The sequence below is a fragment of the Xenopus laevis genome, chromosome 7L (genome assembly GCF_017654675.1).
Source record: "Xenopus laevis strain J_2021 chromosome 7L, Xenopus_laevis_v10.1, whole genome shotgun sequence".
Taxonomy (NCBI): domain Eukaryota; kingdom Metazoa; phylum Chordata; class Amphibia; order Anura; family Pipidae; genus Xenopus; species Xenopus laevis.
Genome location: NC_054383.1, coordinates 12,227,323 through 12,254,845, shown reverse-complemented (window position 1 = coordinate 12,254,845; position 27,523 = coordinate 12,227,323). Strand labels below are relative to the sequence as shown.

The following is a 27,523-nucleotide window of genomic DNA, read 5'->3' as shown; positions in this document are numbered from 1 at the left end:
ACAAGTTGGAGAATGTGCACTTGAGAATCTGCACTTGAATGCGCATGCGCAAGTTTCAAACTGTCGTTTCTGCTCAGAATCAAAGGTCTTGATCTTAGTCAGACTGTGCAGTCTTCTGGGAAAAGTAGAAATTTTCAAGTGCAACACAGCACTTCAGGGGAGCTTATTGATGAGAATTGTCAGCACTTCTTAGTTAAGTGATAGTTGACTTGTCTTGTGAGCTTATATCTTTTTTTGGCAGTTGCCTTGTCCTTTAAAGGAGAAGGAAAGTCTGTTTGCACTTGGGGTGCCAAATGTTAGGCGAGATCAGGAGAGATCTCTTCTGCTTCCTCTTTCTTCTTGCGGTTGCGCATGCACAGGAGAACGAGGAGCTTAACTTTTACTAAAAAGTCAGCTATTTCGTTGAACTGCGCATGCGTTTGCCCGGGGTAATTTGAAAAAAGAACAAGCCAGAAGAAGATCTCTCCTTGGTGCTCGCTAAGGGGTTTCAGGTAAGTCAATTCAGTCACTTAGGGGTGCCTAAAATTTGGGGCCCCCAAGTGTAAACAGACTTTCCTTCTCCTTTAAAGGGATACTGTCATCGGAAAACATGTTTTTTTTAAAACGCATCAGTTAATAGTGCTACTCCAGCAGAATTCTGCACTGAAATCCATTTCTCAAAAGAGCAAACAGATTTTTTTATATTCAATTTTGAAATCTGACATGGGGCTAGACATTTTGTCAATTTCCAAGCTGCCCCCAGTCATGTGACTTGTGCCTGCACTTTAGGAGAGAAATGCTTTCTGGCTGGCTGCTGTTTTTCCTTCTCAATGTAACTGAAGGAGTCTCAGTGGGACATGGGTTTTTACTATTGAGTGTTGTTCTTAGATCTACCAGGCAGTTGTTATCTTGTGTTAGGGAGCTGCTTTCTGGTTACCTTACCATTGTTCTTTTGTTTGGCTGCTGGGGGGGAAAAGGGAGGGGGGTGATATCACTCCAACTTGCAGTACAGCAGTAAAGAGTGATTGAAGTTTATCAGAGCACTAGTCACATGACTTGGGGCAGCTGGGAAATTGACAATATGTCTAGCCCCATGTCAGATTTCAAAATTGAATATAAAAAAATCTGTTTGCTTTTTTGAGAAATGGATTTCAGTGCAGAATTCTGCTGGAGCAGCACTATTAGCTGATGTGTTTTGAAAAAACATTTTTTCCCATGACAGTATCCCTTTAAGGTACATGTAGTCAGGACCAACAGTGTAGGGAATAGCGAGGAGCAGTCAAATAACATTTTCAATAGTAATTACATTTACAAATAACTTTAAAAATCATGTTACATTTTAAGAGATTTATATTGGAAAGCTACTAAAGCCCAGGGGCACATATTATGCACTTAACAAACAAAATAATTATACATTTGCGGAATGTTTAAGGAGACCGTAAGAAGCGGCAAACCCAGTCCTTGTAGCGAAGATTGAGGTATTTTAAGGTCACAGAAAGCGCTGGGGCTGAAATGTGTCACAATTTTACACGCCGAGTGCGTTGACGTAACATGTAAGCATTGTTAGCTTAGGCTCTTTATCTGAAAGGCACGACAAGAATAAAAGCAGCAGTTTGAACATATTACTCAAATTCTTTCTCTTGTTATCTTGTATGCCAATAGGAAAAAAACGATATAAGCATTTGTGACATACAGAAGTGAGTGACAGCGTTACAGTGACAGACTTGGCAACGTAACTTCACTGTAACAAGTGAGAAGTGACAGGAATAGTCAGTAATAAGGAAATCGTGCCGCTCAATAAAGGTTGGGCACTGTTCTAATACTGTTCTAATAAGATCCCGAACCGACGTTACAAGCCAATGATGTTAAACGCAAAACTGATACATTGGCCCATGGGACTGTCCTCTAAAGTAATATTTGTGTGCTGTGGATTTAAAGAGACAGTTTGTGACTGCTAAAATGTTTGTAATTACCTTGGAGTGGGGAAATACAGAACTGGGGGTTGGTGGGGGGGGGGGGTACTATGAGACCAGAATAAAAATATATCTAATATAAAAAACAAATGTTCAGTGTAAATGTATTTTTATTACTCATCTTTCTATTCATACCTCTCCTATTTATATTAGTCTTTTATTGAAAGCAATGCATGGTTGCTAGGGTAATTTGGACCCCAGCAACCAAATCGCCAAAATTACAAACTGGAGAGCTGCTGAATAAAAAGCTAAATAACTCAAAAACCACAATTAATAAAAAATTAAAACCAACTGCAAATTGTCTCAGAATTATCACTCTATACATCATACTAAAGTTAATTTAAAGATGACCCCCTTTACTATTATTTAAGAGAGTGCTGGGGTTTTCAGGATAATGTATCTTTCTGTAATTTGGATCTTCATACCTAAAGTCTACTATAAAATAATGTAAACATGAAATAAAGCCAACAGGCTGGTTTTGCTTCCACAAGGATTGATTATATTAAATTAGTTGGGATCAAGGCAAGGTTCTGTTTTATTATTACAGAGAAAAAGAAAAATATTTTTAAAAAGTTGGAGTCTATGGGACAGCCTTTCTGTAATTCAGAGCTTTCTAACGGTTTCCCTGATAAAGGTTCCCAAAAAAATAAAAATTAAAGTGTTTGGGAAATAACCCCCTCAATCTTGAGTTAGATAATCTTTATTTAAAATTTCTTGCTGATTTTAGGTTAATTTATGCCTCCTTCCCAGCAGTTCTTTTCTTTTGACAGTCCGTTAAACTCGACAGTATGAACAGATTGTACCAAAATGCAGTTGCTGAAAGAAACGTCACTTTGCAATATGATTTAAATGAGACGTAAAGAATCCTTGGCAACCAGTGTCTCAAAAGAATTAGCAGCCTTCAAATAGAAGAAGCTGTTACTGGAACACTTATTTGTCATTGTAATCCCCTGTTATGGCTCCAGCATGGTCCCTTTTTTTAAGTATCTCTCTAGTTTACAGCTCTCCCCAAGATTAGGGAGAAGGGGCACCACTTTGTTTAGTTTCACAGATTGCCAACCAATCAGGAGCAGCAGCTCCCATTCCAGAAGGGTCATTGCTCTAAAGACTACCAAAATCCATTGATACAGGTATGGGATCCATTATCCGGAAAACCGTTATCCAGAAAGCTCCAAATTATGGAATGCCCGTCTCCCATAGACTCCATTTTATCCAAATAATTCAAATATTTAAAAATTATTTCCTTTTTTTCTGTAATAATAAAACAGTAGCTTGTACTTGATCCCAACTAAGATATAATTAATCCATATTGGAAGCAAAACCAGCCTATTGGGTTTATTTAATGTTTATATGATTTTCTAGTAGACTTATGGTATGAAGATCCGAATTATGGAAAGATCCGTCAGCATTCTGGATAACAGCTCCCATACCCGTACCAGTTCCTATACAGGCTGGGGCTCCTCCTCTTTCAAAAGAAATGTATCAATGCTGAGCATCTCAACGCCATTTGGTGTCCCCTGCGCTCTCTCTAACCAGCTTCATGGGCAGTACAGATCTCTAAAAAATTGTTTATATATATCTGAGAGCCAAATAATATGGTGTTGTGGTGTTTAGCAGTAAGTACACATGCTTATGTTTTTATATGAGCAAAAACAAGGGTACCTAGGTAATGTAACTGCAGAAGAAGCAGACTCTATGGCTGCAGTGGGCTCCAAGAGGCCCTAATTACTGAGCTTTCAACATATATTGGTAAAACAGGACAACCTCTGGATATGTTGAGGCCCCTAAAATAAATTTGCTGTGGGGCCCAGTAAAATCTAGTTACGCCACTGTGGGTACACAATCTCTTAGAGATTTAAAGTGGTAATTTATGACAGAAGCACAATTGTGGTTGTGTTTAAGTATGGGGAAATCTCTGCGTTGTGGTTGAAAAACATGGCAATTGCACTCGAAATACGTGGCAATTGCACTCGAAATTGTACTTTGCATATTGAAGTGCAGCAGGTAAACGACCCCTTTAAAAGTTACTGCAAAATAAAGTCTAACGAGTATTCTGCTTTTCTAGGGATTTGCCATTTAATTCATGGTATTTTCCATATACTTTCCATTTTTTATCAGCCCTGCTGTGACAGACACTGGTTCAGTTGTGCCTATATTATAGTGTTTAAAAGGAATTTCTAAATGGATGAACACAAAGCTGCCCCTAGAATATATTAAATAAAAGAAATATATTAAAATGCAGTCATTTAGCCTTTATCTGCCATCAAGTATTTCTTTCTGTTCTCTTATGAATCCATTAATATCGTTTTTTTCCCTTTTTGTGGCTGAAAAAGGGCCTTTCACCCATCCAGTCAACCTATTTCTTTCTGCTTTTAAGCTTTCTTATTGAATTTTTTTTTTTGACAGCTCTATGGAAATGAGTGATATTTTACATGTATTAATATGTAGTGAATTCCAGGGTAATAGGAACAGAAATGTTGGTTATATTGTACTCAGAGATGAGCAGTTCATGGACAGTTTGAAAACCGGTTTATTCAGTACTTTACACAGTTGCAAAATATTAACTTACTTGTATAAAATGGTATGGGATCTGTTATCAGAATGCATGGGATCTGGGGGTTTTAAATAAGGTATGAAGATCTAAACTGCAGAGAGATCCCTTAAGTCTACCACAAAATAATTTAAACATTGAATAAACCCAATAGGCTGGTTTTGCTTCCAATAAGGATTAATTATATCTTAGTCGGAATCAAGTACAAGCTACTGTTTTATTATTACAGAGAAAAAGGAAATATTTTTTTAAAATTTGAATTATTTGGATAAAATGGAGTCTATGGGAGGTGGCCTTTCTTTTATTTGGAGCTTTCTGGATAAAAGGTTCAGGATAACTGATCCCATACCTGTAGTTTCCCCATTTGGTTTCCCGTTAAAACATTTAAATACGGACCAGCTGTATGAACAGATCCTGAATTTACTTTTATCTTCCACTTTTCCTTTGCTAATTGTGTAGGAGATGGTCGGAGGGCTTCGCAGCTACACCAAGTTCTATTGTGTGTTGAAAGGAGGGAACCTTCTCTGCTATTACACTCCAGAAGAAATCAATGCTAAAGTGGAACCAGCTTTGACAGTTCCCATAAACAAGGTAATATTTGCACTGAAAAAAATTCCAACATGTATGATATCCGTTCACAGAAGAAAACAATATCCAACATAAGAAACCATCTGCCAACCATCAGATATATCATTGTACCCATCATACATATATGATGTTATTTCAAATGGTGCATTGTTTATGGGACATTACAATGAAACCTGTGGCTAAGACTTCTGTATGAAAGCAGAGGAGGACCATTATTTCTACTTGGGCAGGTGTAAGTAATAGATCACAGTGATTCTGCATGTGGTGGATTCAAAAGTAGAATGTTGCCATCTCTGCAAGCTGCCACCATCTCTTAAGTTTGAGGTCCCCAACCTTTTGTGCCTGTAAACCACCTTCGAATGTTAAAGAGCAACATAAACATGCAGAAAGTTCTGGGAGATGTCAAATATGAGCTGCAATTGGGTATCTGGTAGACCCTATGTGGACTGGCAGCCTACAGGAGACTCTGTTTGGCAGTACATCTGGTTTTTATAAAAACCAAAACTTGCCTCCAAGCCTGGAATTAAAAAATATGCACCTGCTTTGTGGCCACTGGGAGCAACATCCAAGGGGTTGGGGAGAAACCTGTTGCTCACAAGCTACTGGTTGGGGATCACCAGTGGCATAACTACTATAGTCCCAGGTTCTACTTCCTCTACAGTTACGCAGAACACCCCCCTCTCATCGCCGGGCAAGGGCGATGAAGGATTCTCCAGTGCTGGGCAGGAAGTGGGTGGGCATGAGGCAGGAGTGGGCGGTGCAAACAGGTTGGCGGTTGGGAAGTGCAGTGCGCCAAGCCCTCTGAAGATTTTTTTTACAGGGGGACCCGGCACACTGTAGTTATGGCACTGGGGACCACTATCTGAAGCCATCTAATCGCCCACTATAAATCAATAAAAATTAATATTGGGCGCAAACTCTTTGTAATGGTTCACCTTTGTAAGTGTCATTGTTGATCAATGCACTGTTTGGACCCCCAGAGTCCGGCTGTAACACCTCAGACTTCTGACTTGCTTCAGACAGACAGACAGCAGTGCAATAGGAAACAGAAATGTAGCCGACTAGGCAGGAGCTCGGCATAGAACAGCCGTTGGTACAGGGGTAGTCAGCAATTAGTCTGTTCCATATTCAGGGGTCAAGAAGAGCTGTTAGCCTTGAAAGGCAAAGAATCAGGCAGACAGCAGGTCAACCAAATGGCAGAAAGAGCCCAACAGGTTCTCTAACACAACAGATGCCAACCTAGGCAAAGATAACTGGAGGAGGCACTTGGGCTAATGGGTTCAATTTGCTAGAATTTAAGACTCCCAACTATCCTGTGTGAGTGTGTGCGTGTTTTCACCCCTTCAATTTTTTATGTGGTATGGACTACATAAAATTACTTCTAGTCTGTAAAGTATTCTTGTTTACTAACACATGTACTACAATAAAATCCTAGCTGCTAAATTGCACCAGTTTAGTTAATAAAGGCAACCATTCAGATATGTGCTTTGTAGCTTGCGCTAGATCAATCAAAAGTCAAAGTCCAATAATTTACTATATTTTTCTAAATAACCAATAACTTCAAGTCTGAACGAATAAAAATGGCTGTTCTCTAGTAAGCGACACCATGTTCCCGTGTTTAGATTAGCACAGGCAACTTTTTGATGGGACTGTGATCAATGAGGTACCAATAACTGGGCAGATTGGAGCTCTCCAGATAATTCTTTGTCAGCCCTCAAATAATCAGCCTGGCTGCTTTGACACACCTTCCCCTCGTCTTTAAAGCCACAGACTTTGTTCACTTAAGAAGATGGATGTATATTATTTAATATTTCAAGATGTTATTGCCTCAAGCGAAAAGCTCCTTCGCTGCTCGCACAACAGGAATCCTCCAGATAACGCTTCAAAGGTTTAGGCAAGAAGAGCAGACGCAGGCTTTGAAGTTCCCCTCCGAAAAACAATCTTTACAAGTGGCTGCATGGGAAACTGCCCACGAAAATGACATTGCCATTCTAATAATAAAAGTGGTGGCACCGGCGTGCCAATAAAAGGAAAGAGCGGACTGCATTTTACATTACCGATCACCCTGTCGTTAGTTTGTATTGCTTTAAGTGGACTTGCCACCTCGAAGTAATGCCTGTAATTGGGAATGATCTGTTGTCGGTTAAAAACAAAGCTTGTTGAATTATTTACCAGCGATGCTGCATCCTCACATAGTCACAACTCATTGCCCGGCCAGCAAAGCCAACATGAAAGCGCGAGCCTTCTGCTCAAATCCCTCTCCTAGTTAACTTCCAGCCGCTGCTCATGGTGTGAGAAGAACAGAGAATGTGCTCGCTAAAATTATCTTTCATAATGTTCAAAAGGATGGAAAGCTGCTTTGGGAGGATTTATTTTAATTAGGCTGTTTTGGCTTAAAGTGTAAACCTGAAAGTTACAAAACAAATAGAGAAGGATAACTTTACTTTGCTGATATATTGGGATATTAAAGTACAGGTACAGGACCTGTTACCCAGAATGCTTAGGACCTAGGGTATTCTGCATAACACATCTTTCTGTAATTTGGATTTTCATACCTCAAGTCTACTAGAAAATCATGTAAATATTAAATAAACCCAATAGGCTGGTTTTGCTTCCAATAAGGATGAATTGTATCTTAGTTGGGATCAAGTACAAGCTACTGTTTTATTATGTAAATTAGGGGTGGGAATGGGAAAAACATTTTTACTTCCTTGTTTTGTGACAAAAAGTCACGCAATTTCCCCTGCCCATAATTTGCATATGCAAATTAGGGTTCGGCTGGGCAGAAGGATTCGGTCGAATCCGAATCCTGCTGAAAAAGGCAGAATCCTAGATTTGGTGCATCCCTAATAATTGCCCATTTATTTAAATTAAATTAAATCTGTACAGTTCTCGCTTTAACCAGGTAGCAATGGCTTGCCAGAGCTGAAACCAATCAGATGCAACACATATGAGAGCCCTGTCTCCTGACACTCTGGGAAACACAGAGAAGCAAACCGCAGGGAAAACTCTTACACTTGTGGTGGTTTCTTCCCATATAAAAGCCCCATGACCTCTCAGCATTTTATGCGATTGTTCTCCTACTGATGCAGAACGTTTTTGCTGCAGGAAACAAGAATTCGAGCAGTGGGAAAGGATTCCAAATCTCGAGCCAGCAGTTTTTCCGTTATCAATGTTGTGTCCGGTGAAGCCGTCACTAAAGTCTTCTCAGCCGACTGTAAGGAAGAGCTTCAGAAGTGGATGGAGGCTTTCTGGCAACATTTTTACGATCTAAGTAAGTTCTCTATATGCATTTGTCATAAACACGGATAGTATGTTACCAGATTATTGTAAAACACTGGTCGTTAAATATTGTAGATTGTATATTCAAGGACCAGTAACAGCAAAAAAATATTTTTAAAAAATTCGTTAGTATGCTACGAAAAAAAGACACCAACACATATTAAACTTAAAGTCGCTAAGTCTTTATTAAGAATTGACTTGCCGAAACTCCGCTTGCGCTCCTCTTCAGGAAAGGTGATCGGCGATCCATCATGCGGCGCTCCATTTCTCCTGAGCGCTGCACAATGGATCGTCGCCCTGTTTCTGAAGAGGAGCGCAAGCGGAGTTTCAGTAAGTTATTTCTTAATAAAGACTTGCCGATTTTAAAGTTTAATATGTGTTGAAGTCTTTTTTTACGTAGCATAATAACGATTTTTTTTTTTAGAAAATCTTTGCTGTTACTGGTCCTTTTAAAGAGGAATAGCCTTAGTAATTGTCAAAAATACAATATAAAGGCACACATTTGTAGGCATGGAATATAAAGGCAACAGAACACCTGCAGCCTGTGGCTGAACTAGTATAAAGCTGACCCTAGGACTATGGGGCCTAAGGAAAGGTTGAGTAATCTGCTGTATGTTACTCCCTCCCCATCATTGCTGCAAATAGGTGAAGGTGAAAGTGTGGTGTGAGCCGCTACCACCTACGTTCTTAATGGGGGTCAGAAAATATATCTGACTGGGACGGCCTTCTAATGGTAAGCCACCCCCCCCCCCCCCGCAACTTCCAGTACCCTTATGTTTTTTAAATAGGAGTACATTATTCCTTAGAGTACATCAGTTTAAACATTATGGGGCTTATTTATCAAAGTTTGAATTTTAGAGCTTTGTGCGGTTTTTTTATACCTTGAATAAACGCAAAACTTGCATTGGAAAAACTCGAATCAGTAAATTCGAGGTGAACAACCCGAAAACTCAAATTAATCAGAAAAAAACTCAAATCGTTTGAATTGATCAAGTTTTCGAATGAAACCCACAGGAAAGAACTGGAATATCATGGAGGCTGTTAACATCTTAATAGTTCAAGGGACCTCTGCCATCGACTTCTACATGACCTCGACAGGTTTTAGATGGTGTAATCAGATTGAAGCTATTTCCAGGGTTGAGATATAATAAATCTTGAAAAAGTAATGTTTTTTTCAACCTCGAGTTTTGAATGAAAAATACCCTAAGAAACTCTAATTTTTACGGGTTAAATACAACTCGACCTTTAATAAATTTGCCCCTATATGTCACATCACTAAGCACCAGTTGTAACAAGACACAACAAATTATATTTAAAGGAGAATTCAACCCTTAACTAAAAAAAATCCATACCCTATGTAGAACCCCCCCCCCCCAGCCTAGCTGCTAACCCGGGGGAAATGCCCCTAACTTTTTACTTGCCCCTCTGTGCAGATTCAGGGATCGCAGTTCACGGCAGCCATCTTCCAGGTCTTCGGTAATCTGAGACGCTAAAGCGACTGAAGAAGATACGAAGACCCGGCAGATGGCTGCCGTGAACTGCGATCCCTAAATCTGCACCGAGGGGTAAGTAAAAAGTTAGGTGGCGTTTCTCAGGGGTAGCAGCTAGGCTGGGGGAGTTGGGAGAGAGGTCTATGTAGGGTAGGGGGGTAGGGTTTTTTTTTAGTTAAGGGTTGAATTCTCCTTTAAGGCAGTTATAACAGTTCTGATATATTTATGCTTTAAAGGAACAGTTCAGTGTAAAAATAAAAACTGGGCAAAATAAAAAATGTTTCTTATTAGTTAGCCAAAAATGTAATGTATAAAGGCTGGAGTGACTGGATGTGTAACATAATAGCCAGAACACTACTTCCTGCTTTTCAGCTCTCTAACTCTGAGTTAGTCAGTGACTATAAGGGGGGCCACGTGGGACATAACTGTTCCGTGAGTTTGCAATTGATCCTCAGCATTCAGCTCAGATTCAAAAGCAACAGTTATGACCCATGTAGCCCCCCCTCAAGTCAGTGATTGGTTACTGCCTGGTAACCAATCAGTGGAAACCAAGAGAGCCGCAAAGCAGGAAGTAGTGTTCTGGCTATTATGTTAGACATCCAGTCACTCCAGCCTTTATACATTACATTTTTGGCTAACTAACTATATTAGATACATTTTTTATTTTGCACAGCCTATCTATTTACCCAGTTTTTATTTTTATATTGAACACTTCCTGAGAGTAATGTTCTGTAACATAAGGATATTAGACGTCACCATGGTTTTCCACTGCCGAAACCCACACCCTGCGACCTTACTGTGCCGGATTCTGCTTCCAGTCGTCGTTTTGGTTTTTTTTAAGGACTGCATGCCCCGCCCCTTCCATGACATCAGGGCGGGTCTATAAATATGCAGGATCGCTGCTTTAGGGACGGGTGCGGGTGGTGGAGGGGCAGGTCGATTTTGGTCGACCTCCACATCACTAGAGAGCAGGCTATTCCTTTTATACAGGTCGTGCTGACTGCTAATATCCTAAAAATTCAGCCAGTTTGAGGGCCTTAAACATGGGCTAATAAGTAACGATTTCAAGATTTCTAGAGTCCGTAATCATGTAACCCATAAAGCTTTTCTATACTCACAATAGGAAACATAAAGCTTTTCTATACTCACAATAGGAAATATAAAGCTTTACTATACTCACAATAGGACACATAAGGCATTTCTGTTTTATCAAAGCTATTCCTTTTTTATTTTGACCTTCAGACAGCTGTCTGGTTGCTAGGTCACTGATCCACAGCAACTAGAAAGTAAATTGCTTTTCTTACTCTAAACTACAGAAAACAAATTGAATAGCATTAAGAGGCTGATTTGGGATTGTGCTAGCTGGGCATTGTCTGCATCCTGACAACAGGGAACTGTAAGCAAGATACGGCCATAACCAACAGAAAAAAATATTTTATATAAAGCAAAATGTGCCTGAAATGATTTGTTCTAATGGGAACATGTTATTTTTAGCGATTCATAGTTAGAATGTAGATCCTGCCAAGTGTTCTGCTGTCCTAGTTTTATCCCATTATGTTTCTTGTCAAAGTGTATTAAAGCAGCTTTATTTATAGGTTGTTTTCTAGCGGAGTTTACTTAAATGAGAAAAGATCAGCAATGACTTCATTTAACAGTTGCTTAGACTCCGCTGTATAAATCATTCTCTCAAGCCTTGCGTGGATGACCTTTCCCTCAGCAATCTGCTTTCCAAAGAGCTTCCTTCCAGTCCCACCAGCAGGCTCCTGTAATTGGTCTCTTTTTTACCATATTTATGCTTGAAGCACATTGTAAAAAAAAGGGACAAAGACTAGGAATGCACCGAATCCACTATTTTTTATTCGGCCGAAAACCAATCCGAATCCTAGTTTGCATATGCAAATTTGGGGCGGGAAAGGAAAAAGTAGCAAAACATTTTTTTACGTCTTTGTTTTGTAACAAAAAGTCGTGTGATTTTTCCCTTCCCGCATTTGCAAATTAGGATTCGGCTTCGGCCAGGCACAAGGATTCGGCCGAATCCTGCTGAAAAATACCGAATCCTGGATTTGGTGCATCCCTACCAAAAACCAATATGGATCCTATTGCCCTCGAGCTAAGATATAACCTGGGACAGGTAGCTGTTCTGTTTTCCTGGTCAATATGTTACAGAAGCCTCAATTACTCTTACCAAGTCGGCAATTTATAATGAAAAATGACAGAAAGCTTGCTTGGATTGATAATTTTGGAAATAAACAGATCTATTGCCAAAACAGAATGAATCATAGAACTATAGGGGTTATGTAATAAAATGTACTAAGTTTGCCCAGGAGCAGTAACCCATAGCAACCAATCAGCAGGTAGCGTTTACTGGTCACCTGTTTAAATGCAAACACCTCATTGGTTGCTATGGGTTCCTGCATCTGGGCAAACTTAATGACATTTATTACATTAAGATGGAAATGTATTAATAATTTCCCGTGATCCAGCCCTGTAAAGTTGTCCACAGCAGCTCCACCATCTTGAATCCATCTTTTGGGTGTCTGTGACACTGCACATGCTCATTGAGCTCTGGGCTGCTGTTGAGGGGTGAAGTTTAAAAGGAGTTGTTCACCTTTAAATTAACTTTTAGTATGATGTAGAGAGCGATATTTTGAGACAATTTGCAGTTGGTTTTTATTTTTTATTATTTGTGGTTTTTTGGTTATTTAGCTTTTTATTCAGCAGCTCTCCAATTTGCAATTTTGGCAATCTGGTTGCTAGGATCCCAATTACCCTAGCAACCATGCATTGCTTTGAATAAGAGAATGGTATATGAACAGGAGAGGCCTGAATAGAAAGATGAGTAATAAAAAGTAGCAATAATAATACATTTGTAGCCTTACAGAGCATTTGTTTTTAGATGGGGTCAGTGACCCCCATTTGGAAAGAGTCAGAAGAAAACTGCAAATAATTCAAAAAGTATAAAAAAAGAAAAAATGAAGACCAATGGAAAAAGTTGCTTAGAGCTGGCCATTCTATAACATACTTAAAGTTAACTTGCCCCTTTAATGCTGCATGTTCTTCAACTGTATTAATCTGTTGGGCACATCATTTAATTTCAAGGAAATTCCATATGAGCAAATTCTATGGGTTATGCCTTGAAATCTTCCACCTTGTGTTTCCGCCTGTAACTTCCATGATGATCTGTCTCTGGCCCCCCGGTCTGACTTCTGACACTTATTCCTTTGTCCGTCTGTCTCCTGTGAGCGCAATTAGTGCAGAGCACATTGAAATTGTATTTTCCCAAAGCGTGTATCTAATTAAGTATTTTCTTCAAGGACACACAGTGAATTGTCTGTTTTTCATGAATTTTAATTGGTGCGTTTGTGTTTTTTTTTTATTATTATTAAACTGACATTTACATAACGCAAAAAGAGGAATGACTTGAAAAGTAACTTAATTAAATATTTTTCCGGTCTCTGTCATAAGGCAAGGGTGCACTCAGCAATACAATTAAGGGCAAGGCCAGACGTGGCGTTTTTACGTTGCGTTTTTTAAAAAGCTCCTTCGAGCGTAAATACACATAAACTGCGCTACCACTGAAACTAATGTAAAACACGCTATGGCAATTCTGACAGGGTGCTTGCAAGCCGAAAACCACCACGGGATTCCAGTATTGGCATTTTTCAGCAGAAACGCCAATACGTCAAACTACCAAATCAATCGACTATGGGATCTGCATGTTTGAAACCACACTTTACGTAAATACGCAGCGTATTTTAAATATGGCATCCAAATTCTCGTGAGATAAATGACTCATACGTTTTTATGGCGTATTAGGCCGGTGATGTAATTACGTTGCATATTGACGATCATTCCTACTCCATTTTGCATGTAAATAGCGTTTCTATTTCTAGCCAGCGGAATTATGGCAAACGAGAACAATGATAATTGTATGTTGGGAAAAGAAACCTACGTGCTGAAAAATGCATGTCGGCGGTCGCGTGTGGTTTCAGTGGCGTATTTACGCCCGAGTGAGCTTTTTTAAAAACGCCACGTCTGGCCTTTCCCTAAGGCCTAGGGCACCCAGTGTGTTTTGACCACAGTCAGAATACAGCTCTGGTTCAAACAGCTTGAATCGCCTGTTAGTGTTTGCAAAACATGGCCAACACTAGACTTATGTCAGAGATTAGCAGCGACAGGTGATCTCCACCCAAAAGGGTTCATAACCACCCGTGATACACACACACACACACACACACACACACACACACACACACACACACACACACACACACACACACACACACACACACACACACACACACACACACACACACACACACACTAGAATCAGTTACTTTAACTGAGCCCGTTGAATGTGGTATTTTTTGCTATTTTATTTCTCTCTCGCTCTCTCTGTCTGATCTCTTTAATTTCTGAGGCCTGAAACTTTCTAGATGGCATAGAAGCATATGCAGTCCTGGTAGATTGATTTCATGGCCCTAAAAGATATAAGATGCCGACATTTGACGTGGGTGCATACTGTATACCAGTGGTCCCCAACCAGTAGCTCGTGAGCAACATGTTGCTCTCCAAACCCTTGGATGTTGCTCCCAATGGCCTCAAAGTAGAGGATTATTTTTGAATTCCAGGTTTGGAGGCAAGTTTCGGTTTCATAAATACCAGGTGCATTAGGTGCACTACCAAACAGAGCCTCAATGTAGGTTGACAATCCACATAGGGGCTACCAAATGGCCAATCACAGCACTTATTTGGCACCCCAAGAACATTTTTCTTATGCTAGTGTTGCTCCCCAACTCCTTTTACTTCTGAATGTTGCCCACGGGTTCAAAAGGTTGGGGATCCCTGCTGTATACAGTCTGCTGAAAGCACCTTAAAGTATAATGAAAGCTCAAGTCTATGGGGGGGTGCCAAATTTTAGGGCTCCGCCCAAGGAGTGTAGTGGCTTGCCTGATACCCCGGGCCGGTGCTCCTGTTAGCAGAAAACTGAACCAGCCCGAGGGCACTAACAAGTGAACGATCTTCTTCATTTTTTGGCACGGGCGCATATGTGCCGGTATCGTTTCAAGCCGGATTTAAAAAAAAAAAAAAAGCCAACTTTTTAGCGCATGCATCTGCTGCTGGAGTCTGAAGAATGGAGGAAGAAGATTGCCCACTAGTGCCCTGGACTGCTGCAGGTTTCTGCAAACAGGAGCACTGGGTATCCGGTAAGTCATTAAATCCTTTAGGGTGCTCTAACATTTGGCACCCCCCTTGAATGGAACTTTCATTTTCCTTTAATAATAATTTCTCAGCCTTACTGAATGTGGATTTTAAAAGGCTGAGCTGGCAGCACTGGGGCACAAAGGTTAGCAGCCAGGTAACTTGACTGTATATTTTTGGATTGTGGGCGGAAACCAGAGCACCAGGAGGTAACTCAATAAAAAAATTAAAAAAAACTTGGTGGACATTCATAAGAGTCCTGGCTGGCATCGAACCTAGGACCACAGTGCTAAGGTCTTGCGTTCGATTCCAGCCAAGGAACTATTGAAAAGGAATTTGTATTTTTATGTAAGATTGATCTCTTAGTCCATTAAACATACAGGGGCGGTAAATTTATTAAAATGAACAAGGGAGTGTGTGTATGTGACGGGGATCTTAGACTGTGGCTTCAATCAGACAGGGACTGATACGAATGATGTATAATCTCTGCAAAGCTATTAAGAAAATGTCATTGTTATATAAATAACATTCTAGCAAAAACTTACTGCTGATTGGTTGCTATGGCTATGTGGCTTTCTATTATATCCTGACCACATATTAGTCATTATATACAAGCAGCTATCTGTTGCCTTGAAACGCACAATGGAATCAATTGCACGTGGCTGCTGCTCCGAAGGTGAGAGGGTCTTTCTTCATACAGTTATCTCATAATAAAGCAGCGCTATTTCCATGGCCTGAGCAAATAAGGTTGTCATGCCGAGCGTGGGCCTATTATCAGCAGATGACAGCACCATATGAATTTGTTTGGAACAGCTGCTCAACAAGTTCCGTCCTGATATTCCATGACAGCTGCTCTCGGTTCATTCATGGTACAAGTATGTATTCCGTATCCCATCGCATTTAGTCACACACTTCACTGATGGAGTAGTATCTAGCAGTCCACACACACACAAAGGTCCCTGTGTTCAGCAAGCACAGCCCTTACTATTTATGAGTAAGCCCCCCAGTGTCGCCGCAATCAGTTGCCCCATGTGACGACCCACAGGCCAATTTACTTTTTCTAAAAATGGGGAAAAATGCTTGTGATTGATTGCAGCACTGGAGTAAGTGAGTTCTCTATCCTTCAAACATATCAGCGGCACATGCACCTAGATTACACCTCTCTCAGCATCGCATTTACCCTTGATTTGCAAAACTTTCGAGATTTTCATTACTGACAAAAGCCTCAACACCCCACCGCTCCTTTATCTACTATACTGCACTGATGTTATTTTTGAGTTCCTGCGGAATATAGATGTGAGATATTACATTATAAGTTGTCATTTTATTGACGTTCTCTAGTAGGAGCCGTTATCATCTGCATAGCAGTGGTCAATTTTCTGCTTATACTAGCGCCATTGCAAATTGGAAATGTTCTAAATATGGCAGTAAATCCAAACATTAACATTTTTTATTTGCTGTAAATTATTATTTATTTGCTATCTTTTGTCCCCAGTTTAATTTGGTTAAACTTAGTTTCTGCGTGACCATTTACAAAAAAAAGGCCAATCGAAACCGAGCTACATGTATTTTTAAAGAAAATGTAAACCCACAAAAAATGGATTCACTTTGGTTTTGGTTTTCAAGATATTAACAGTTTTAATATAATGAATTTGATACAACGGCGCCACCTACTGTTGTAATTTTGTCCAAGGAATGTCTTGTGATGTTGCTCAGAACAGGAGAGAAACCTCAACTGACTTCTCTGCTCAGAAACTCTATTTTCTTAGCAGAGCAACATCACACAACTTCCCTCTTCTCATAAAATACATTTTCAGCTGAGCCAGCCTGACAAAATGAGCAGCAGGTGGCGCTGATGTTTTAAAATTAATTATACTAGCTGCTGTGTGTGTATTTATGTGAAACAAAACCAGATTTTTATAAGAATTTTCTTTTTGTATAATAATTCTGCTATTCTTTCTTATTTTATACATGATAGGGAAATTAAAGGGAATGTAAATATTGCCAGTATGGGACCTGTTATCCAGAATGCTTAGGACCTGGGGTTTTCCGGAATATGGGATCTTTCAGTAATTCGGATCTCCATACTTTAAAGTGATACTGACGCTAAACATTTTCTTTTCAAAATATTAATCTGCATTAAAAGTTACACTTGGGTCACGTTGATCGTTTTTCGCTGATAATTATTATTATCAAAGTTCCTAAACCAGCCTGTACGTCAACCCGACTGTCCCATCTCCGCCTGTTACTTCGTTTTTAAAAGCTAACCGACTACTGCTGTACAAAGGAAATTTAAAAGCATCAGGCAAATACTTTTAAAATTATAAATAGCATTCAAAGATAATGTTATAATAGATATAAAAAAAAAGTTATTTTCTGGTGTCAATATCTCTTTAAAGGACCAGTAACAGAATTTTTTTTTATTTTTTTAAATTTGTTCGTATACCAAAAAAAAAAAAACGCAAAGACAAATAAAACTTTGAAATCACTAAGTCTTTATTAAGAAACAACTTAAAACTCTGCTTGTGCTCCTCTTCGGAAAAGACGATCCATCGTGCGGTGCTCAATTTCTCTGCCTTCCTTATAGGAGATAGCCAGGGCGGAGAAATTGAGCACCACGCGATGGATAGTCACCCTATCACCTTTTCTGGAGATTCAATAAGTTATTTCTTAATGAAGACTTTCAAAGTTTAATTTTTCTGTGTTTTTTTTATCTGTAAAAATAGAAAAAAAAATTGTTACTGGTCTATTAAATCTGCGAAGGATTATTTTTTTCTGTATCTAGTAAGGATTAATTATAATATAATAATCTTAGTTGGGATCAAGTACAAGCTACTGTTTTATTACTGAGAAAAGGGCAGGGTTGGACTGGGCTGGCGGCCACCGGGAAAAAACCCTGTGTGCCCGGCTGGCCCAGACATACCCCCTGCAAAAAAGATTTTTAGGTCATTGCATGCGCAATCGTGGGAAAAACCCAATGTGCATGCACAATTGCGGCGCACCTCAGTGAGGTAGGGGGCCCGGAGACAGCAGCCCCGGTGGGCCTTGGGCCCCCCAGTCCCCGGAAAAGGGAAATCAATTTTAAAAATTATTTGGATAAAATGGAGTCTATGGGAGATGGGACTCATAATTCAGAGCTTTCTGGGTAATTGATCCCATACCTGTATAATCATTACACTGATTTAAAAATTATTTGTAAAGATAATTGCTATTGAATATATATGATATACTTGACAGGAAAACTATCAAAAAATGTATCAAATTGTTTTGTCTAGGAAGTTGCCCTTTAATGTACAGTAGTCCCTATTAACTTGCGTTTTTCTCACCCCTCCCAGGTCAGTGGAAACATTGCTCCGAAAAACTAATGAAAATAAATGAGACTTCCCCGCAGAAACCACCATTGTTCTTAACGAGAGAACCTGCTTCAGTCTACCATGACATGAGTAAGTTGTTTTCCCTGTAGAAAAAAACAGTAAAAAACCCCCATTATGCGTTTTCAGGGGACCGGAAAAAAATGGTGTAAAATCCATGAAAATGTAAAATCAGGGAAATGCATTATGCATAATATATAGGTGGGATCACAAAACAACAATGGAAAATAATGGAAAACTTAAAACCAGGAGATGTAAAATTAAGGTTTCAATGTACAACGCAAGGCTGTAAGAACGATCCTACTTTTATTTTATACTTTGTGGTTTCCAGGGCCGCCATTAGAAATCACGGGGCCCCGTACAACACTGACGACCAAGCTCCGCCCCATATCCCGCCCACATCGCAGTTAAAAGACCACACAGACATCAGCGCTAAAAAAGTAACCCCCCCCCCCCACACAAGTTGTAAAAAGCTATTGATGGTCAGGGCCCCCTTATAAAAAAAATTGGGGCCCCAAAAAAAAAGAATTAAAATTTTTTTTTTTTTAAAAAAACATTGGTGGCAGGGGCCCCCTGTTAAAAAAAACTTGGGGCCCCAACAAAAAAAATGTAAAAAAAACTAAAAAATAAACAAACATTGGTGGCAGGGGCCCCCTTCTAAGTTAAAAACAAATTGGGGCCCCAAAAAAAAATGTGAAAAAAAATTAATTTTTTTTTGAAAAAAAAAAAAAAACATTGGCGGCAGGGGCCCCCTTATAAGTTAAAAACAAATTGGGGCCCCAAAAAAAAAATTTGGAGAAAAAAAAATTTTTTTGAAAAAAAAAAAATGGTGGCAGGGGCCCCCTTACAAGTTAAAAACAAATTGGGGCCCCAAAAAAAATTTAAAAAAAAAATAATTTTTTTTTGAAAAAAAAAAAAAACTGGTGGCAGGGGCCCCCTTACAAGTTAAAAAATTTGGGGCCACCAAAAAGAAAATTAATTTTTTTTTTTAAAAAAAAAACCCCAAAAAAAAACAATGGTGGCAAGGGGCCCCTTACGAGTTAAAAAAAAATTGGGGCCCCAAAAACAAAAGTTTTAAAAAAAAGATTGGTGGCAGGGGCCTATAGAATATTAAAATAATACATTGGTGGCCAGGGGATTAAAAAAAAAAAAACACAAACTGGTGTTCAGTAGAATTGAACTCATGGCTTCAGTACTTCAACTTCGCCTCCTTTCGTGACTTCGGGTCTTTTCACCGCTTCAGGACTTCGGCTTCGGCTGTTTTCGTGACTTCGGGTCTTTGCGCTGCTTCAGGACTTCGGCTTCGGCTGTTTTCGTGACTTCGGGTCTTTTCGGCGTTTCGTGACTTCGGCTTTTTCCGTGACTTCGGGTCTTTTCGTCGCATCGGCTTCGGCTTTTCGGCACTTCCGCATTCGGCACTGAAGAGGCAAGACGTACGGCTCGGGCGCTCGTAAGGGGGGCCCGGATCTTCAAAAAAATGCAGCGCTGCCGGGCCCCCCTTCATGCCCGGGCCCGGTATGCTTGTCCCCCCTGTCCCCCCCTGATGGCGGCCCTGGTGGTTTCAAAGCAAAACTGTTGTAATTATTATTTCCTAAAAAAAACAGGCTGGGTTTTTTTTTAATAGAGTTGGAATCCATCTAATCCTCTATTTCAGGATTTGGCCAAATCCCGTATCTTTCGTGAAAAATTTGGCCGAATCCCAAACCAAATTGGAACTTTAATTTACATATGCAAATTAGGTTACGGAGGGTTTTGTTCACAACAAAAATTTAAGATAGAAATGTTGTGCATTATGTTTTGGGCTTCTGTACCAGCCCAAGGCAACGACAGCCCTTTAGCAGTAAAGATCTGTGTCTCCAAAGATGCCCCAGTAGCTCCCCATCTTCTTTTCTGCTGATTCACTGCACATGCTCTGTGCTGCTGTCACTTACTGAGCTTAGGGACCCAATCACAATATACAGTATATTTATATAATACAAGACTGATTAGATTAAATTTATATGGCAGCTCATAAACCAGATCAGAATTGCCCTATAGCAGGGCTGTCCAACTGGAGGCCCTCCAATTTGGATTTTTATGGCCCTCAATCTGCTCACAGGCTCCATAGTCTTCACCATATGACATTATTTTAATTCATTCTGGCATTCCAACATGTTGCACGACATACAATTGGCCCACTATGTGTAATAAGTTGGACACCACTGCCCTATACCATCAGTTTCTGTAACAGAAAAACCTAATTTTCTGCTCGTTATCAAGAGAACACTGAGCATGAGCAGTGCCACTGACACTCAAATGATGGCCTTGCAAGATCCAAGATGGGGAGCTCCTGTAAACAAAGGCCTGGATCATTACTGTTATTGGGTTGCCGAACCTCTAGGCTGGTACAGTAAGTTCAGTATGTAAAATACAGCATTCTCCAGCCATGTTCACTTTCATTTTCAGGCATTGGGTCACCCATGAAACTTGAAAGCATCACCGATATTATTCACAATAAAATTGAGGAAACCGATGGACAATTCCTGATTGGACCCCAAGAAGAGTCTGCCCCAGCTCCGTGGGCTGCTTTGTTTGATGGCAACCACCAGCTCCATGTTGAAAGGAACAAGCCTCCTCTGCTTTCAAGTGATGATCCCTCAACCAGTAGCAATGTTAAAGCTAAGAAAAGAAGAGCTCCACCACCTCCGCCAAACAAAACTCCATTCTCGAAATTAGTGGAAGGCAATGATCCGTCGGACAAAGAGAACATCTGGTCCCGTGCAAGTCTCGTCCGCAAGTCGTTTGATACAAAGCTCTCGGCTATAATGCATCAGCTCCAAAGGCCTATGGTAGTCCCACTCACACCGGCCCCTCCTGAGAAAATCGAGGTGACGGAGAACAAGGCTGAGCTGGATACTGGGACTCAAGAGCCAATAAAACCAGTGCCAACCCCAAGACAAAAATCCTTAAGGGAGAAACTGGACCCTAGAGTATGGCTCCAATCTCAAGTATAACTTGTATTCAGTTATACTCTTTCATTTATAAATTTGCCATTCCAATTTATCTGGTGAAAGCGGAATAATACTTTGACTATTTAGGTACAAAGGACTCTGCGTAATAAATCGTAGCACGGATTCTTAGCTTGTTTAACCGTAAGTCCCATTTAAACATTTTAATCTTTCATTCTAATTTAGTTGGTGAAACTGGACCTATAGATTGATTCGTTAGCTACAAATACTGGAAAATATGCACAAGGGTAGAAATGGAAAATATACCCCCTTTTTTGTTAAATGAGAACATTCAGTTAGGCTTATGTAATAACGGTATAAAAACACTATATTAACTGCCTAACATAAATATAGCTTTTTTTTACAAAGACGTGTTACTTGTAGAAACCATTTCCCAACCCCCCTTAGGCTCACAGTGTTATGCAACACCTCCCATACCTTGTTCCATTGTGAAGTGATGGATTCTGGGACTTGAAGTCTTCCACGTGGGTGGTACACATATTGTCTGGCAAGCAGAAGGGACTTCATGTCCCAGAATCCATCATTTCACAATGGACATGGTGAGGGAGGGATTGCATGACACTGTGAGCCTAAAGGGGCTGGGAAGTGACGTGACTTCCTTTCAGTCTGTGGAATCCATGATATCTGTGTATAACAAGGAAAACCTTTGTTTGACAGTTCAGATAATATTTATGCAATTTTTCTGCACAAGCCCAACTGAAGGAGCTCATGTCAATAAGGGTGGGGGGGTTCCCCGGGTGGGGGGGGTTCCCCTTTAATGGAGAAATCTTGTTGAAGTTATGTCGGTTTTATAAGCTGTTTAAAGGGTTTTTAGTTTGTCGAGTTAAATTTGTGTATTGCAGCTGTTTTTAATTTTAAATGGAGGGATCATGGCACATGGGGCATTTCAGCCAGGAGGGAAACTCCCCAAAACCCCATTCAACTACCTGGTACAGGTGATTCACATTGACTGTAACTGCAATCATGGGCCAACAATCAGATCACAACAAGGAGAAAATGGGCGGTTTGATCGTGGACCACATTGATAAACAGATGTGGTTCTCAATCAGACAGGATTTTTAAGCCCAGCCGATCGACATCTGACCAACTTTTGGCCAGATATTGATTGAGAAAGCCCGACTGAGGGCCCCATACACTGGGCAATTGGCTGCCAACTTAAGCCTTAGGGTAAGGGTACACCTGGCGATTCGGGGAGATTTAGGCTTCCCCCTGTCTTACGCCGGCTATAATGAAAAGTCACTTGCGGCATGGCACACACGGTGATTCATTTACCGAAGTTGCCTCATGAGGACACTTCAGGCGATTTCGGAATACGAAGCGCTTTGTTTGCCACGCTGCAGTCAACGTTTCATTATAGCCGGCGCAAGACAGGGGGAAGCTGTTCGGGGAGATTAGTCGCCCCAAAGAAGAGGCGATTAGTCGCCAGGTGACTAAATCTCCCGAATAGCCAGATGTGCCCTTACCCTTAAGATGGTTTTGACCACCTCATATGGTAGAAATACAAAGATTTTGTTAGATGGATAGTCAGACAAAGTCAAGACTGGTCAACAAGAATATCTGAGAATTCCTTTTGGGCCTCACTAGTCCATCGTATATTTAATGATGCATTGAGTGGGCCCTAGGTGTCAGCTATTCGTATGGACCCTAGGAAGCCCAGCACCGGACAGATAACATCCAAAAAGTCAAAAATAATGGCACCAATATTAAAGGACCAGTAGCATAATTTTTTTTTGAAAAATTAGTTTGTACATAACGAAAAAAAAAACACAACACATTTAACTTTAAATTCGCAAAGTCTTTATTAAGAAATAACTTAGCTTGCACTCCTCTTCAGAAAAGGCGACAGGGCGCCAATCTATCGTGCGTCACTCGATTTCTCCTGTCTATCTCCTATAGAAAGCAGGTAGGAGAAATCTAGCGCCGCATGATGGATCGTCGGTATCGGTAAGTTATTTCTCAATAAAGACATTGCGAATTTAAAGTTAAATGTGTCTTGGTGGGGGGGGGGGGGTTCCGTCATGTTACTGGTCCTTTAAAATCTCATCTGTAAACAAAGATTTGGTATTGAACGACTATCGCACGTTCGTAAAGCAAGAATATCTGACTCTCAGATATAGAGGCATGAAACCGGGAATCCATCTGACTTCATCCAATCAGATTTTATTTTTATACTGCATTGGGTTTCATTCCACAAAATGTGCAGAACAGGATCCTGTGGGTCTGACCCACAAAATCTCCCATGTCGTTCTGTTATTTCCAAAGAGAAATGTTGATGGATCATTTGCACTATTACATGTGTGGGATCGGTTATCTGGAATATGTGCGGCCTCTCACCCCAAAATATATTCAGCCATTGCAGTAACACCTGCGTGTGCCTTAGACCCCATTTTTATTCCTTTTTTTTATCTACTAAAATTCTTTAAAATGAAATATTTTAAAGTTAAAAAAAACAAACTGGATGTTGCTAATGACAGCTAAACACAATGTTTGATGCGATTGTTGATAATTATTAGAAAGTTAGAGCTGTTTGATGATAATTATTAAACAATTCTTTCCAAACCTTCCAGCTGTCAAACATGTTTATTTTTTACTCATTGTTTAATTTCTTTTCTGCTTGTTCGTCTCTGGTAATGTCGCTATATATACAGAGCAGTGTGTTCGGGCACGTGTGTTCATTTCAGCCAACCACAGGGCAGCAGCTCTGACAGAATATTGTGTTAAGGTGGCAGACCGTGTCGGCAGCTTATTGGCCCGTGTCCCATCTCGATCGGATGGGACAAAAAATCCCGTCGGATCACGGCCGCACTGTAGATGCGGTCCCGCAATCAGACCGCTCATTGCTATTCGTTAGGATCTGATCGTTGGGCCCTAGGACCCACGATCGGATCAGCCCCATATTGCCCACCCCAAGGTGGGCATATCGGGTTGAGAGATAAGCTCGTTTGATGACATCGCCAAACGAGCGGATCTCTCAGTGTTTGGGCACCTTTACTCCAACAGATGGCGGTCGGACTTCCCAGGCTAAAAAACATAAGTCAGGAGGTGATTGGTTGGACCAGAAGCATTAGGAGCTGGGACTCGTTTACAGATCCACTCAACTGACAATAACCTTAGCCGCTCATAAATACTTGTACGGAAGCTGATCGGGTTTTATGTGGCTGTTGCTCCACCCATATATTACTGGACCACACTCCCAGATAGATGCTGCTTGATAGATCTTTCCCCTGCAATCCAGGATCATCAGCCGACTTGATTCAAGAGAATCCTCCAGCGAGAAAGCCTTCTGTGTGTCCACTTCACTTCCTGCTTCACTTCCTTCTCTTGGCTTGTGTGATGGTTGATGGAAGTATGGAACATCACACACTATTCATTACTGTGTGGTTACATTGCTGTGTCATGTAGGCAGTTGGGAATGGGTTTATATAACCTATGTAACTTCTGATTAACTGAAGGAGGAGGATCATTGTCATGTATGATGTGGTTTAGGCTTGAGGAGCATATTCGTATAATTTGGCCATCCATGCGTGGATCGTGAGAAAAATACTTATGAGCGGACATCTTTGGAGACACCATCAAGTGTGATTTAGTCGTTCCTATGGAATCTAATTAAGAAACACCACTAAACTATGTAGTGATCTCCAACCAGTGGCTCACAAGCAACGTTTCTCACCAACGTTTGGAGGCAAGTTTTGGTTGTATAAAAACCAGATGTTCTGTCAAACAGAGCCTCCTGTAGTCTGACAGTCCACATAGGGGCTAGTAGGGGCTTAGTAGCCAATCACAGCACCACCCAGAACATTGTGTTACTACCCAACTCTTCTTTTCATCTGAATGTTGCTCCCGGGTTAAAAAGAAAAGCTTGGAAACCCCCCCATCTAATGGCCTGCCTTGTTTGTAAGAGCCAGTTCTCTGTGTTTCACATAAATGTTAGGTTTCCAATAAAAACCAATTTTGTCTGCTTGGGGGCCTTCTTGCTTGAAGCCATGGCTTCTGTTGATCTGAAATAACTCCATGACCCACGTAGGAATCTATCCAAAGTAACCTTGTTGCAAGAGCAAAACATTTTGCCGTTTTTAGTACTTTATACTAAAAAAAATAATAATCCAATTTTGCCTAATAAAAAGTCTTTCTAAGCAGCTTTTCAATATATATTGATGACATTGTCTCAATGTTATTTAAGTTATTTGTAAATATTATTGCTATTGAAATGATCCGTCTGTCCATTTCTATTCTCTGCCTTGGTGGTGTTGTTTCGTGAAATAATGTAGCAGAAGCCACTCGATGATCTGAATCAAACTCATATACAGCATACAAGGCTGCCATCAGAATTCACGGGGCTCCGTACAAAAAAATCGGATACCAGCCCCCCCACAAGTAAAAGAAACCCATTGGTTGCCAGGCACCCCCACAAGTTAAAAAAAAAAAAAACACATTGGTGACCAGTCCCCCCCCCCATAAAAAGTAAAAAAAAAAAAACCCATTTGATGGCCAGGGTTCCCCCATAAAGATAAAAAAAATTGGTGCACAGGGTCCCCCCATTATCCTCATTGGTTCCCTTCGTTGGCTTCAGCTTCTACTTTGGCTCCTACTTTGGAGGTTTGTCTCCTACTTCATGACTCAAGTTGGGCCCGGCTAATCTAGAAAGTGCAGTACAGCCGGGCCCCCCTTAACACTTTAAAGCCACCGGGGCCCCTGATGGTGGCCCTGATGATAGACCCTACAGTGGTTTTCACTTTGTCTACGGCTGCTCTTGTAGTAAAACACCAAGGTCTCCGTTCCAGTCCGTAAGGCGGTAAAATGCAGCTACGTAAATACCTCATTTCCACAAGAGCAATAAACATGATTATTTCTGAATTAGCCGATTTAACAAAGAGCAGCTGCTGATGAGCGATGTGTCTGGCCCCTACGTATGTTACAATTCAGGGCATTTTCGTGTAAACTGCCGACAGATACATTGCTCATTCTTCCTTTTTACATCTGTGATCTTTAATGACTCTGGCGTTTCCTCGGATGACTCGCGCTCATTTGGTTTAACGGCGTGACCGCAAGACTGAAACCATCATCTGTCATTCCTGTCTATAGAGAGAGCACTTATCTGCCAGCTTTAATGAATGTTTAAATCTGTTTGTAAAAGTTCCCACAAACAAAAGCTGGATTTCTAATTAAACAAAACGACTAAATTGCGCAGATAAAATCCAATCTTCCCTTTTCTTTTTATAGTCAGTTTTGTATCTGAAATAGTATAAATAAATGTAATGCTACGAGGCACATTTATCGAAAATCAATGTGATGAATTTTCACAAATTTTCACAAATTTTTTGGTGCTTGTGTTATGTATCTATATCTTTTGTTTAATCTCGATTTACCTAGAATCTTAAATCGATCCTGTCATCGGAAAACATGTTTTTTTTTCAAAACGCATCAGTTAATAGTGCAACTCCAGCAGAATTCTGCACTGAAATCCATTTCTCAAAAGAGCAAACAGATATTTTTATATTCAATTTTGAAATCTGACATGGGGCTAGACATTTTGTCAATTTCCCAGCTGCCCCAAGTCATGTGACTTGTGCCTGCACTTTAGGAGAGAAATGCTTTCTGGCAGGCTGCTGTTTTTCCTTCTCAATGTAACTGAATGTGTCTCAGTGGGACATGGGTATTTACTATTGAGTGTTGTTCTTAGATCTACCAGGCAGCTGTTATCTTGTGTTAGGGAGCTGTTATCTGGTTACCTTCCCATTGTTCTTTTGTTTGGCTGCTGGGGGGGAAAGGGAGGGGGGTGATATCACTCCAACTTGCAGTACAGCAGAAAAGAGTGATTGAAGTTTATCAGAGCACAAGTCACATGACTGGGGGCAGCTGGGAAACTGACAAAATGTCTAGCCCCATGTCAAATTTCAAAATTAAATATAAATAAATCAGTTTGCTCTTTTGAGAAATGGATTTCAGTGCAGAATTCTGCTGGAGCAGCACTATTAACTGATTCATTTTGAAAAAAACATTTTTTTCCATGACAGTATCCATTTAATCTGTTCAAGAAAGCTCTGAAATCAGTTCGACTTGATCAGATTAGATTGAAGAA

General features: G+C 40.4%; 1 protein-coding gene across 1 annotated transcript in view; it reads left to right on the top strand.

The window, feature by feature from the left end:
* The window catches only part of rtkn2.L (rhotekin 2 L homeolog), a 64,756-nt gene extending 41,723 nt beyond the window's left edge, over positions 1–23,033 (top strand). The window contains 5 exon segments of the mRNA NM_001094816.1: positions 4,963–5,094; positions 8,200–8,365; positions 18,401–18,508; positions 20,882–22,633; positions 22,817–23,033. Coding sequence (NP_001088285.1) covers positions 4,963–5,094; positions 8,200–8,365; positions 18,401–18,508; positions 20,882–21,429 — 954 coding nt within the window. The 3' untranslated portion in view covers positions 21,430–22,633; positions 22,817–23,033.
* The last annotated feature ends 4,490 nt before the right edge of the window (positions 23,034–27,523 follow it).